The sequence below is a fragment of the Chelonoidis abingdonii genome, chromosome 5 (genome assembly GCF_003597395.2).
Source record: "Chelonoidis abingdonii isolate Lonesome George chromosome 5, CheloAbing_2.0, whole genome shotgun sequence".
In the NCBI taxonomy this organism is placed as follows: Eukaryota; Metazoa; Chordata; order Testudines; family Testudinidae; genus Chelonoidis; species Chelonoidis abingdonii.
In genome coordinates this window covers 136,680,577-136,695,371 of record NC_133773.1, presented here as the reverse complement: position 1 = coordinate 136,695,371, position 14,795 = coordinate 136,680,577, and the positions used below count along the sequence as shown (strand labels likewise).

The window sequence follows — 14,795 nt, the reverse complement described above, 5'->3', positions numbered from 1 at the left end:
CGAAAGCTCACGCTCCAAAACGTCTGTTAGTCTATAAGGTGCCACAGGATTCTCTGCTGCTTTTACAGATCCAGACTAACACGGCTACCCCTCTGATACTTGAATGGGAAATAAGACATTATTTGTTTGTGTTTTTTGTGCTTGTCCAACAACATCAACCACAACTAAAGCATCGATTTAAAAATGCATTTTGTCAAGCAATCAATTCTGAATTTAGTTAATAACTTTCTGCATTTAAAAAAAGGCAAATTAAAGTGGGTGTGATAGTTGACATTAAGGGACAGTTTTGGCCAGGTGTGGCAGAGTAGAAATGATTTGAGAGGGTATAAGTAGCTTTTGTCACACAGCAGCCAACCGCAACTGTGTATTTTGTGCAAGGACTGTTTCTAGCTAATGCCATCCCAAAAGGTCTTTAAACCCTGCTGCTTTTAGAGGGGTAGAGCACAGGGGTGCTTCCCAAGATAACAAAACATGTCTCTTTGTCCATCTCTAGTGGCTAGATGTTTAAGAGTCTGTTATAAAGCCTGTGAGCTAACAGCCTTAATTCTCCAATTGCTGCCTCATTTGCATTACCACCCGGAGAGAGACCATCTGTGAGGCCTGAACCCAGAACAATCTCTGAATTTAAAGGTGGGGCCCTCTACTGCTTGAGCTAAGGAAATGTGTCCCTTAACTTAGAGACAATAATAGCAGATCCATAAACTTCTACACACGGGTTAGCCAGCATAGGGGGAACAGAGACTTTCACTGGGTTAATGTGGGTGACATGCTTCCACTAGCTGAAGAATTTGTGTGGACACAATGATCCCTATGCTGCTGTGAGGACAGTCTAGCTCCTGTGTGGCCTATCACAGAGCTATTGCTCACTTTAACAATTTATTCCTAAGAAATGCATAATAATGAGTTCTGTTGCAGTATATTGGGTAAATATGTGAGTTTCAAACAAAAATTCAATATGCAGCTTATCTATAGTGAGAAGTGCTTCTTACCATGTACATTGCTGAACAAAGCAGGTGCAGATGCCTTTTAAATGTTTTAAAGTACATATTTTCATGATACCAGAGGAGCAGTCATCATTTATCAAGTAAATAATCCCTTACAAATATTCCAAGACAATATGCTCCGAAATCCACATATGTAAAGCTACAATTTCAGTGAGTCTCTTCTTATGACCAGGCTAGCCGGAAATACACATTACAGAGTTTCATCTTTTTTAATTTCCATGCATCAGAGTGTATGGATCAAGTGAACCTTTAAGGAAAAAAAACTATATAAATAAATATAACCCAGCTATAAATATAAATTTCATTATATATTACAAGCCAGGGGATGAATTGCAATGGAGAAATAAAGTAGTAAGAAAACATGTGGGATTAGTTGGGGGAAAAATCCCATCGATGAGCAATTTTTGGCCGTGCACTAGTTTCCTAAAGGAAGCAGTAGATGCCTCTTAATTTGATTCACTTCAAAGTGAATCAGAGAAAGCTTTCAGATATATAGTGAAGAAGAATCCTACATTGTCTGGATTAGGTAACCTTATAGATCTTTTCCATCCCTAACTTATATGTATTAAAGAAAGCTCCACTATCCTCTTACATAAAATATATTTGGGGGTTTGGCAGAATAAACTGTATTTTGAGTTGATTTATTCTTTTAACAGGTTCCACTAAAGTGAGTCGTGTCTAATGAATACCAATTAATATAAGAGTTTCTCGTGCCAAATTCAGATTCGAATGAATAAATTAAATCATGCATAAAGCTCAGAAATGGAAAAGATGAGTCTGTGGTTGCTATCGGTTTTTCTTCTAAGTATAAGAGATCATTTCTCCCAGTAGTATTGATGGGAGTTTCTCCTGCATACAGACTGCAGGATGGGCTTGTGGTGAGAAATAAAGGGGATGAAAAAGAATAAAATAGCAGGAAAAGGATTAGATGTTATTGTAAGGTCTTCGGAACAGGAACTGACTTTTTGTCATTGGATTGTACAGCACCTGGTTCAACAGGCTCCTGGTCAACGACTGGAGCTCTTACATATTACCACAGTTTAAATAATAAATAATTATTATCTATATGTGAGTAAAGATGGCCAAATATTTATAAACCTATTCACCTCAAGGTCCATGAAATCAATCCATTAAATCAATGGGAACTGATCAGATCATGCATTGCTTATATTTGTTATATATTATTTTTGGCCCCAATATTACAAACATTTATGTATGTGCTTAACTTTAAACATCTGAATAGTCTGACTGAAGTCAACAGGATTACTCATGTACTTAAATGTATGTAGAATTTGGCCTGAGCTGAAAAAAGAATTGATCTGAGCTGCCCAGAGGATTCAGAGGGCCTGGGGTCTTTGGTGGCGGGGGTCCTTCCGCTCCAGGTCTTCAGGGCATTTCGGCAGCATGTCCCAGAGTGAGTGAAGGACCTGCTGCCAAACTGCCACCAAAGACCTGGAGCAGAAGGAGCCCCCGCCGCTGAATTGCCGCTGAAGACCCAGAGCGGAAGAAGCTCCGGGTCTTCGGCAGCAGGACCTTCACTCGGTCCGGGTGTGTTCAGCAGCACTGAAGGACCTGCTGCTGAAGACCCACTTAAAACTCTCATGGGGGCCCCTGCGGGGCTTGGGGCAAATTGCTCCGCCCTCCGGGCAGCCCTGGTTCTGGGAACATTTGCTACTCTGCATAGAACTCAATGACTGTGAATTCAAGGGACTGTTTGTGACAGTCTTTTGCTCCATGGTAAGTGCTTGCAGGAAATAGGGTTGATACCCGTCCAGGATTTTCCTGGAGTCCTCAGGAATTAAAAATTAATCTTTTAATTAAAGCTTTTGTCATGTGTTGAAACCTCCAAGAATACGCCCAATCAAAATTGGCAACACTAGCGGGGAAGCATCCTAAGATTTTTACAGTTATGCCTGTAACAAAAACTATAAAAATGCCTATAAACTACTAAAATAAATAAATAATGAATATGTTCATTGTGTGTGTATTCTTAGAGCATACATATACCCCAGTCATTAATACCTGGAAGGGATTGTTAACTTACAGCCGCTGATATCTTTCATCATGTAAATATTACTATAATGAAGAACCAGGGTGCTCTCTTACATACCTTCAGAAATATCATTCACCACATTTTTGCAGTCTAAGAATGTTTTTTGGGGGGGGACTTTTTATTCATTGTGAGTTACGCTATGGTTTGTTAACTAATATGAATTAATAGGAGTAATAGCGAAATCACATTTTGGTCATTTTGTATGAATAACATTGTATTAGCATAAATTCCAAGTTGTAAATTTCTAGGCATACTTTTGGATATACTTAACTGACATACGAAATTAGTTAGAGACTTTAAAATGACAGTGAGTCATTCTTTGCTAAAGAGTTGTTAATTCATTGTCATATAATTACAGGTAACTACATTGTTTTCTTTCTCTCACAAAAATGTGACAGAAAGCCTTGCACTCCTCTAAGTCAGCAAAAATCCAGTCTGGGAACCTTTCTTTCAGTGTCTTGAAACTATGACAGCAGCATGTTCCGTGCCCGCTGGAAAGTATTTATACCCAAGGGCAGGGGAAAATAAACATGAGAGAAGGTCTGTAATCATACTGCCTTTCATTTTGTTTAATCTAGTTATGCCACGTTTTGCTGAACAAGTTGAGGTTGCCATTGAAGCTTTGAGTGCGAATGTCCCACAGCCATTTGAAGAGAATGAATTCATAGATGCCTCCCGCTTGGTTTATGATGGAGTTCGTGACATCAGGAAAGCTGTTCTGATGATAAGGGTATGTAAGGCACCTGGGAAATAAAAGTTGGTGCTTAAAGGAAAGTATCATAGAAGACGAAAGGAATATAAAAGCTGCCTGGCACCTACATTGTTTTATAATCAAGAAGAATCATTTGACATGGAAATGAATGTAGGATAAATGTTTGTACAGCAGAAAGATCTTGTTAGTAAAGAGATTAGATTATGTTAACACTTGTATATGAGTCTGAGGTTTGTTAAAGTTAAGGAGCAGTAGCAGAGGCTACAGCCCTATGTTGTGCTACTAAGTTTCATAAATAGCTGTCTGTGCACCTGAATTGTAACATATTGCACCCTATTCTTCCAGTCTATGGCCTCATTAGAACAGAGTTTGATATCTGATGTTGCATAGGTTTTAGTTTATGTAGCTCTGTGTTTCCAAGGAAATAGGAAAAGATGCACCAAAGATATTTTTGTTAATTATCCAGGGTAGGATTTGATCACATTTCTCTGTAGACGCAAGACCTAGTACAATAGAATTATTTCAGTGTTAGTGCAATTGTTTTGTTAAGAACTTAATTGTTTGCATGGAATATTTTATTGTTAATCTCTGCATGCATCTAGGTGAATGAGATAGGTATTGTTAATAACTAAATGAGAAAATAAAATGCCTTGCTGCTCCACAGAACTTCCAAAAGGATGGTTTAAAATGTTTATGCAGGTAAAGAAAGTGCCATTTGAATGTTGACTAGACAATCAATTTGATTAGGCATCCTTTTTATAATAAACTGAGCAACATACTAATTCAGAGACTAGGTCTGCCTACTTCTTTGGTGTCACCGCAGCCACATCATAAAGAGCCTGACCCTAAGAATAACTGAGCTCCTGTTTGTAAACAATGGGATGTGTGACTTCATAGGACCTGTCAGGATCAGGCCTCAGGCCCACTGAAAGCCATGCAAACACAGCAGCAGTGAAAACGCTGCGCAGAATCTGAAACACAGCAAAATAAAAAATTCCCTATTTAACCAACTGGCAGTGTTGAAACAACAGCCCTCACTTTGAGCAGCTTTCAGCAAGCTGGTAACCATGCTTGGTGGCTGTGATTGTAACATGGCGCTGATGAAAACCCTGGAAGGATTGGGGGCAGTCAGGTTTTTTTTATTATTATTATTCATCTGCCACTATCTGCTACAAATGCAACGAAAGCTATTTAGACGCTTAACTTTATATCTGCAATGCATTTAGGTTCCGTTCCAGTGCCTAGTGTTAAACCCAGATAGCTGGGAATGTAGGCTTCCGGAGGCAATCCTCCTCCTAACAACAGGCATATGCAACCCCATCACATGAGAGGGAAACTAGCGGATGCTTATGTTACAGGATCAGACCCCTCTGACTGTCCTCTTTCTCCTTGTATAAGCTGTCACAGATATCAGGCCTTTCAGCTACCCCCTGCAGAAGCTCCTGGTTTCCAGTTCCTCCTCTTGTACAGCAGGATTATACCAGATATGTTACCAAGGCCACCTGCACTCCTACAGTGGAAGGAGCTAGATTTTTTCGTAGCAGTAAAACACCATTTTTAATTCTGGATTCACATCATATTTATTTTTTTCTTTATTACCCTACTAACATGTTAACCACTAGCCTGGAAAGCTGATCAGCATGCAGGCCTTGTGAGCTCTGTGAAAATATCCCAATTTACATTTTCCATTGTATCATTCTGCTGCTTTTCAGTGCTGCATGTAATCTGAGCTGGTGAATTCTGCAGAGACACTTTATGAGGTCAGGGTGAACACTGCCTTCCAAACTTTTAACAAAGGTATGGAACCAGATGGACATTCCTCAGTTGGGCAAAACTCACACTTGTTTTGTCAGAGCAAAGATGGAGGGATTATTTTGCGAGTTCAATGGGGCAGCTCAAAGATATAAATTTACATGGGTCCATCTTTGCAGGAGCAGTCTTACTTATAGCGATAGTGGGTACAAAATGTCAGACAGAAATGTGATTTTCAGTCTGAACAGTTTTTCTTTAGCGTACGCATCCAACCAACTGCAAGGTAGGAGAAACTGACTTCTGTAAATGATATCGGGTACTGGCAGTGCTAGTTTTCCCACACTGCCTTGCTTGGTTTGCTTCGTTCATGACATGAGGAGTCAATCTATATGAATAAAAGGATACTTTAGTCATCAGTCTTGACCTCTGCTAAGATTGCCAACAATGAGATAGTAGGATTTTCTTATCAATTTACCTGTCCTTTAGGTACCAAACAGATACATTCCAAACTATTATATATGAATGACAAGAGATCCAGAATCCAATAATAATAGTAAGAGATACAGGACCATGGAAATAACCTTGTATTGCAATTAAATGCACAGTTATTAAGGCTTACTTTAAAAACAATCTCTGAAGTATTTCTACCCAGTGATGAAGTTAGTCTCACATACTCCTCTGATTTGTACTTTAAACCTTCTCCCAGGATTAAAATGACTTGTAAGCTTGTCGGAGCATCTGACAGAAAAAATTATCATTCTCACAGTAATTGTTCATGTGCATGTCACAGAAGAATGGAATTTTCTGAGATAGTCATCTCATTCCATGGAAGAAATAAATCCAGTTATTTTAAACTAGTTTTTCTTTGTATTACTGGTTTTAATAAACTAAAGAAAGGGAAAGAAATATTTTTTTTCTTTATTGTCCTTATGGAAGAGAAAAGAGAACCATCATACTATTGGGGAATATTAATATAGTTGGTATAGAAAAAAAATCCTTTTTCCAAGCTTGAAAAAATACTGGTGGTAATATAAATGTAAGAATACAATTATAGTAGCTAAAATGAAGATAGAAAATAACTTAATTCAGCCATCTATCACTGTCTAGGGATCCTGTTACACATTGGGTTTTTTTCATAGCTACTTATGAGTTTTCCTTAGTTATGGGAATGAAACCCATTGTATGGTTAGCAACTGCCACAACAGCATCTTTTTCATGTTTGACTGGCCAGGAGGTTGAGTCTTTTGCTTTCAGATGTGAATCTTTCATGATCATCTGTGCAGCTACATTCTCAATTTATTTGGAAGTGGAGCTGGTGCAGAATTTGATCACCAACTTTTTAAACTGTGTATCTTTAAGCATATTACACCAGTGTTCTGTGATCTGTATTGGCTACCTGTTGGTTTCCAGGTTTAATTTAACGTGTTGGTTTTGACCTAGAAGACTCTAAATAGCCAAAGATCTGTTGCGAGACTGCCAGTATCAGGTAATGTTCCAGTCAGCAAAAGTGCTGCTAGCAGGACATTCTCTATTAGGGCCTTTCAGTTATGGAGCTAGTCCCCTCTTCGTCCAAAATACTGCAGATTTGACCCTCCAAGGAATGCTCCAAGACGTTTGTATTCCCCCTAGTTTTTGGAGAGTAGGAATATTCTGAAGGTGTCTGGGAGAATAGGGTAATTTATTTTTTGTCTTTCTTTTTTTCTTGTTAGGAGGGTTAGACTAGCTTGTTGGAGTTACAGCAGTGCTGGATTTGTTATAATAACTGCATTTGTTACAGCTGTCAAATTCATATAAAACTATGGCTGGGTGGTTCTTTTGTCTTTATAAAATATATTTAAAGGATAAAAAAGCAAATACCCTTTTCAAACCTGCTCATATAGACTTTTTTTTTATTTTCTGATGGATGCACAATTTTTCCCTCTGGTTTATGGTGGGGCCAGGGCCGGTGCTTTCATTTAGGCGACTTAGGCAGTAGCCTAGGGCGCCAGCATTATGGGGGGGAGCCGTATTTTTCCGGGGGGTGGCAGGCGGCTCAGGTGGAGTTGCCGCAGTCCTGCCTGCGGACGGTTCTGCCTGCGGCAGCTCCACCAGAACCGTGGACCAGCGGACCCTCCGCAGGAATGCCTGCGGCAGGTCCACCAGAGCGCGAGACCCGCGTGCGCGGTGGCGAAATGGCCCGGCGCCTAGGGCGCCAGAACCCCTGGCGCTGGTCCTGGGTGGGGCCACATGGAAGGTAGAACAAATTCATATTGCTGAAGTTTATTTTGCTTCCATTGCAGTTTGCTAATGTAGCCCGATCTTGCTTTCCCTGCCTCCAACAATTGATGCAACTTGGACTTAATATGGGTGTCTTACTGGTGCCTATAGTGTAACCCACATACCTCCCGGGTGTGGGGCTCTGTCCAATCTAGTTGCATTTAGATAAGGCCACTCAGAGACCACTTAGAGAGAGATAAAATGAGTCTGTTCTACTGCCTTAGCTAAGAGCCAGTTGGCTTGTAGCTCATGCAGTAGAGGCTCATGCACTAAGTTCAAGAGGTCTCAGGTTCTATCATGCCTGCTGTCAACTGGGGTCTGTCAATGTTACTATAGCAACAGGTTCAAATCCTTACAGGATTTAATCAGTCCTTCATTCTTCCAAAGTACATTAATTACATTCCAGACACTGTTGTGAGCCTTGGAGATTAAATTTTAAAAACAAGATCCTGTCTGCTGTGCACAGACATTAAAGACCCCATGATACTTTTTGTAAGACCCTATGTAAGGATTGTACTTTACAAGTCAAAGTACGTGTTATATAATAGTGTGGTTTGTGTCCCTGTGCCTTGTCTCCATGCAAACTGAAGAGAGAGTTAGCATTCAGAGGCAGGGCTGGCTCCAGGGTTTTGCCACCCCAAGCACCAACCCCGCCCCCCCCCACCCCCAAAAAAGCCGCAGTCGTGATCAGATCTACCACCGCTGCTCCAGTCTTCGGCAGCAATTCGACAGCTGGTCCTTCGCTCCCAGAGGGAGTGAGGGATGTGCCACCCCTCTCCGTTGGCCGCCCCAAACACCTGCTTGCTGAGCTGGTGCCTGGAGCTGGCCCTGTTCAGAGGTATACCTAACAGATCAGGCTGTGGGAAAGCAATATTGCAATAGTAAATTACGACCTAAAGAGTCAGCCAATGAGTCAGTTTTAGGCCCCAGTTTTCAAAAGTGCATTCATCCTTTTGTGCATACCTGACGTGGTGGGTGTGAAGTTGGGCACATGCAAAAATGTGTAGGCAAATTTCAGATGTGGGCCTAAAACTAGCTGATCGCTACTATTGATCTTAATGCAGAAAAGAATCAGCTTTGGAAGAAAATGAGGACATTTAATCCTCCAGAGTTGAAAACCCTTAACAGAAAAGGGATGGATGTGTATGGAGGAGATATTTAGGTTCCATATAACCACTGTAGAATATTGTTACACAAAAATACCTCTATTAAAGTATCCCTTGTTTTGCATGGCTAGGGTTCTTTTTTTGGGGTGGGAGGAGGGTTGTTTTTTTTTAAGCCCAACACCTAAACCAAATTAGATGTTTTCCCCTCTTTTGAGTACTTGAGTGGTTTGTAAGACAGCAAATATCAATATTAAAGAAACGGCTGTGTTTTCTTTCAGAATGCTTTCTTAGGCCTAAGCCACTTAAATGCCAAGCTTCCTTACCTCTTTCACAGACTTCCTCCTGTGCCCTAAATTGATGTCATTTGTCCACATTGTTTTGATTGTTCTCCCAGGCTGTTCTCTCCCAGGCTAGATTATCACAGCCCTTTCTTGGCATCATAGGGTAGTTACAAGACCCCCTTACTACCCTGCTCAGATTGCAACTTTGGCTGTGGGTGATAGAGCAGAGACTACTTGCCCAGTATTGTCCACCTGTGAGCAACTGGGAGTAGTGGGAGCTAAGAGGAGCAGGAATGAGGAAGAGCTCTGGCTCCCCCCTCTTTTTGACAGCTACAATAGCTAGCTGAGTGCATGGTGCATGTGAAATAAATTGATTCATGAAAAAGCACTTAGAGCAAGGGTTGAGCTGATGAAGAGCTGGACTCTGAGATAGAAGTCCTTCTCTGGTTTGCTCCTGGACTGGCTCTGCTACACACTGTCCCTTATTGAGGGCAGATTTTAATGTCATGGTCTAGGTGTCAGGCAGATGAGAGATGACTGTAGCACATATAATGGAGATATTAACAGAACCATACAGCGAGATGTTATAATGATGGATAGCAGTCAACAATTTCCCCAGTAGTAGAAAAGAAAAGAATTTACATTTTTCAAGTCCACTTTATCTTCTGTCTAACCTGTTACATGCACTAATTGTACCTGCATCCCTTTAGTGATTCTGCCAAAGTTTCATTTCCACATTGTCATATTTTGTTATTTCTTCCTTCAGAGCTCAATGTCAAAACCCATATTTAATTCACACTCTATAAGTCAAGTGAAGATGGCCCAGTTTCCCTCTTCTTGTCATGTGCACATAACCATATAGGAAGCACAATCACAATCAACCTGTGCAAGTCCTTGCCAGAGGGTGTTGTGAAGGCCAAGACTATAACAGGGTTCAAAAAAGAACTAGATAAGTTCATGGACGAAAGGTCCACCAATGACTATTAGCCGGGATGGGCAGGGATGGTGTCCCTAGCCTGTTTGCCAGAAGCTGGAAATGGGCACCAGGGGATGGATCACTTGATAATTACCTGTTCTGTTCATTCCTTCCGGGGCACCTGGCATAAGCCACTGTCAGAAGACAGGAGACTGGGCTAGATGGACCTTTGTTCTGACTCAGTATGGCCGTTCTTATATTCTTAACTGACAATGATTAGCACCTCTGCTGGCAGTTGCAACAAGGCCCCCAAGCATTGAATATATTAATGTGGACACTTTCTACCATAGAGGTGGTACCTACAGGTTAAAAGATGAGTAGAGCCCTGCAGATCTGCAGATATCCGCTTTATATGTTTCCGGATAGCGGATGGATGCGGATCCATATTCTATATCTAGAGCCCAGGAAATCTGCAGATATCCACTTTACATCAGCAGATCATGTTTGTGCCTCATGGATACAAGTTTTATATCCATGCAGGGCTCTAAAGATGGGCCACATTTATAGGACAGTGAGGGGAAGATTTCAGCTGTGATTTCTCTGTTCTGTATTGTTCTATATTGTTATTATGATTATTTATTTGGATAGGGTAGCTCCTAACAATATTCTTAACTGTTCAATATTATCCAATATATTGTTACATATTGATATTGTTAAAATATTAATAATGTATTGACATTTTTATTTAATCATTGTGTTCCCCTCCAAACTATAATACAAGAGCACCCATCCAGTGCAAAACAATTGTAAAACTGCACTAATAAATAAATATACCCACTAGATCAAACAACCTAGTGACAACATAAATAGAACAAAAACTAACTGGTTTCCCCCACGCGACCCCCAACAGAGCTCACACCACCACTGCCCAGCCCTGTCCAACACCCAGTTCTCTTGGGCAAGGGAGAAAAGGTGTATCTCACAGCATGCCATGAAAGCTAACAATCTTCCACTCAATGGGCCTGGGGAAGAAGTAAGTTACAAAGGCCTGGGACTATGCAGAGTGTTTAGTTTCCATCACCACCAAGATGATATGTTTCAAAACGTTATACCTGCTTTAAAAATAATTGACCAGATCATCTACATTTCCTTTGAGGGGCAGCCCTGCATTTGCTTTGAGGACTTCTCTTTTTCTACCAATCAGTTGCATACTTACTTTCTCTCTTGAAGATTATGCAGGGTGTTCTGGCACTCTAATAGTATTAGTCTCCCCTTATAGACCAACTAGCATTATTTTGAAATATTGCATTTCAGCAGTGAATACATCCAAAAGATATGCGTTCATGAGACTGCATTCATCATGTTAACTGAGTTAAGAGAAATCACAGCAAGGCGATGATGAATGTCATTGGTGAAAGAAGCCAGAGTTGGAACAACTTAATTCTGAAGACAATTCAATTTCGGGTCCTGACTGCCTGGGCAGCCACGTTAATTTAAAAGAAAAAAAGAAACAGCGTTTCCTGGGCAGGTAGTCGATGAAATAAGAACTTACTGTACACTGGAATTTGTCTGTATCTTTTGTAAACCCATCATCACTCCCTCCTCCTCCTCTCTATTTCTCTCTCTTTTTCTAGACCCCTGAAGAGTTAGAGGATGATTCAGACTTTGAACAAGAAGATTATGATGTTCGCAGCCGAACGAGTGTTCAGACTGAGGATGACCAGCTTATTGCTGGGCAGAGTGCAAGGGTGAGTATAAAATCCCTATACCCCGTCAACTCTGTATACAGCTCCAAATGAAAAGTATGCCTCTGAAAGCTAATTGGACGATTTAAAATTTTTGGATTCGCTTCAGCGAGGAGGCTGGCAATTTTGGTTTTCAGGCATAGATGTTTATTTAGGTCTTTTCACTTGCAGTACATTTGTACCAAGTGTATTATATGATTTTGTCAGGGTTATGTGATGTCTTGTATCAGTTATTTGCTCAAGCTAGAACTATAGCAAAAGGCCTTGCACAATTGGAATGTACTGTACCTGAGAGTATTCAGGAAATGTAAAACAAACAAACACGCCTTAAGGGCATAATGTGCAGTATCTGAAGATACCTTACATTTGTCTTGTTTCTCAGTGTGCTGACATGTCTAGGAAAGCTGTTTAAGGTGCTGACTAGTCTCTGTAATGTAATTGTAATTGAAGACATTTGTTACTGAGTCAATGTAATTTTACCAGAGTAATTATATCATGATAAACTGAAGACGTTGTGATTTGTGATCTTAGCTTATCCATGGCGATTGCAAATGAAGCGGACAAGTGCTTCAGGGGTCAGAGATGCTGGAGAAATGAAGTTGGTTGACCCTCAGGATTATTCCATCCTCTGATTAATGTTTACCTTTTGCTAAGTAGGCTGCTCAGTTTAGATAAGAAATCAAGTGAATACTGTGTTGTTAACACACCACATGAACATGTATTTGACTGGAAAGAGTTTAAAATCCTCCCTTTTTTTAACCTAGTACAGAAGCAATGGAGAGAGATTGTAGAGAACTGGAAAATATCTGTTTTATTTTTATTACTAGTGTGCATGCCTCTATATATTTGCTGATGGTCGGTGGGTTACTCTTCAGACGGATAAAAAGAGAGCTCTTAGGGGAACCAAACTGTGAACACAATAGCTTGGATGGGGAGCATTCCAGAAAACACGAGAACACCATAGCCGGGTTAACTACAGCAACTTATAGGTCCCAACCCTGCTTAGCTGTTTCCCAAGGCTTAGAATCTGGAGGGCAAAAGATGTGGAAAGGAAGGGGGAAGCTCTCAGCTGCTACAGGCTGACATAGACTGAAGGAAGAGCAGGGTCTGCAGCAAACAGGCTGTAACTTGGTCTCCAACAGAACAGAGGCACTGAGGTTATGTCATGTCTACCTTGAAGGGAATGCCAAAGGTAGGTAAAATAGTGCGCACACAGAGCTCTTTGTTGGTTTATATCCATGTCTCAGTGCTGTGAACCTTTTGGCAAATAAATCTTACTTCTAAAAAAATATATTGCTTCCGTGGAACCACATGCTATTGCCGACCACCAGGTCCTGGGGGGAAACATTTGCAGGTGCCAAATCTGTTAGGCCTGCTAGGTATTGTGATTGATAACCAGGAAGATTGGATCCCAGAGACCCTGTCAAAGAGTGATCAGATCACAAGGTCCCCTCCAAGGAGAAGTAGAGGAACAGGCCCGTCACTTGAAAGGGGAGCACCGGAAAAGGGTCTGAGAAGAGGCAGCCTTCCCAGGAACCATGGCAGATATATCGGAGAGGTTTTTATGGTTTAAAGAGTGTGACGTAATGTTTAATACATGCAGGAAGGCCGAGTGCTGAAATAAGCTAAAGTGTAAAAAGTTTCCTGGTGCTCATTAGTTGATTCAGATTCTGTCTTTATTTCTTTCATGGCTAAACCTGGGGCAGTGGGATTATGCTGCTCTTTCAGTAATTACAATTAGAATTAAAAAAAAAATAGATTTAGATGAAGAGAAATAGGGACAGTCACAGCATCCTTATTAAGGGCCTAATCCAGCTAGCAGCCATAATCTCAAATCCTGTTATGGCTATTATTGTTGTTGTCAATTGTGGTAGGTGCTGGACAAAACTATAACAGACAGTCACTGCCCCAAAGGGCTTACAGTCTAAGTATAAGACAAGAACCAGTGGGTGGATACAGCAGCATCAGAAGGAGGACAGGGTGAAAATGAGATGATCACGATCAATGTAATAAGCCGCAAAAGCCACTGTGTTGAGTGACCCCTTGAGCTGAAGCTACTCAGCGAGAAGCTTTGGAGGCTCCTGAGATGTGGGGGTCCACTGGTGCCTGAATGGTGGCCCCGTCCCCAACCCTGCCTCTTTCCCTGGGGCCCCATCCCCGCGCCCCTGAGGCTCTGCCCTCGTTCTGCCTCTTCCCGAGACCCTGCCCCCATTCTGCCTCTTCCCCGAGGCCCCATTCGCTCCTGTCTGCCCCCTCCACCCCAATCACTCACCCTTAAGGCAGGATAATAGTGATGGGGTAATGGTCCCTTGGACCCTCCTGTTCCAGCACCACTGTACTCAGCCTCTTGGCGGATCATGCCATACAGGACTCCTTATTGGAGAAAAGCTAGGTTTTTAGTTAGAGGCTATAGTAGATTTGTATAATATCCCTACTTTGTAAACGCAATTAGCATTCCAGTGGAAAGGCTTGCTGTCAGTCCTTGATGGGAGATAAAACTTGAATATACAAGCTGCATTTGCTTCTGGCTCCTTAGAAATGCATCAGCAGCTAAAACAGAGTCATTAAGACATACTGGACCAGCACTGAGAAGCTCGGGTTACACTGTCCACAAAGACAGGAACCAAACACAAGTAATAAAGATTGGCCGCCTTAGCTTTCTGATCATACCGAACTTTATTTTCACATCCCATTAGTTACAATGAATTCATCAGTTCTAGAGTGTTGGGGGTGGGGGAGAAGAGAGAGTTTAACTTACACTGCATTTCTCTGTGGAAAGACTAATGTGTTAACATTTGAAACTGCTGAGTTACATTGATAAGGCCTAATTAAAACTCTTGTGTTGAATTTTAATTTGATAAACTTGCAAATTTCTCATTTTCTGATCTACTGTTTATAGATAACCTTTTTTAATTCCAGTTTTGGAAAAGGTCAATTATGAATTTTTAAAAAGCCAAGAGCATTTTAAGA

General features: G+C 41.1%; 1 protein-coding gene across 2 annotated transcripts in view; it reads left to right on the top strand.

Annotated features, from left to right (window-relative positions):
• CTNNA2 (catenin alpha 2) overlaps positions 1–14,795 on the top strand; it is an 826,679-nt gene that overhangs the window by 757,881 nt on the left and 54,003 nt on the right. For both annotated transcript variants that reach the window (XM_075066660.1, XM_075066659.1), the window contains exons 13-14: positions 3,636–3,787; positions 11,715–11,828. In XM_075066660.1, the coding sequence (XP_074922761.1) occupies positions 3,636–3,787; positions 11,715–11,828 (266 nt within the window). The remainder of the gene's footprint in view (positions 1–3,635; positions 3,788–11,714; positions 11,829–14,795) is intronic.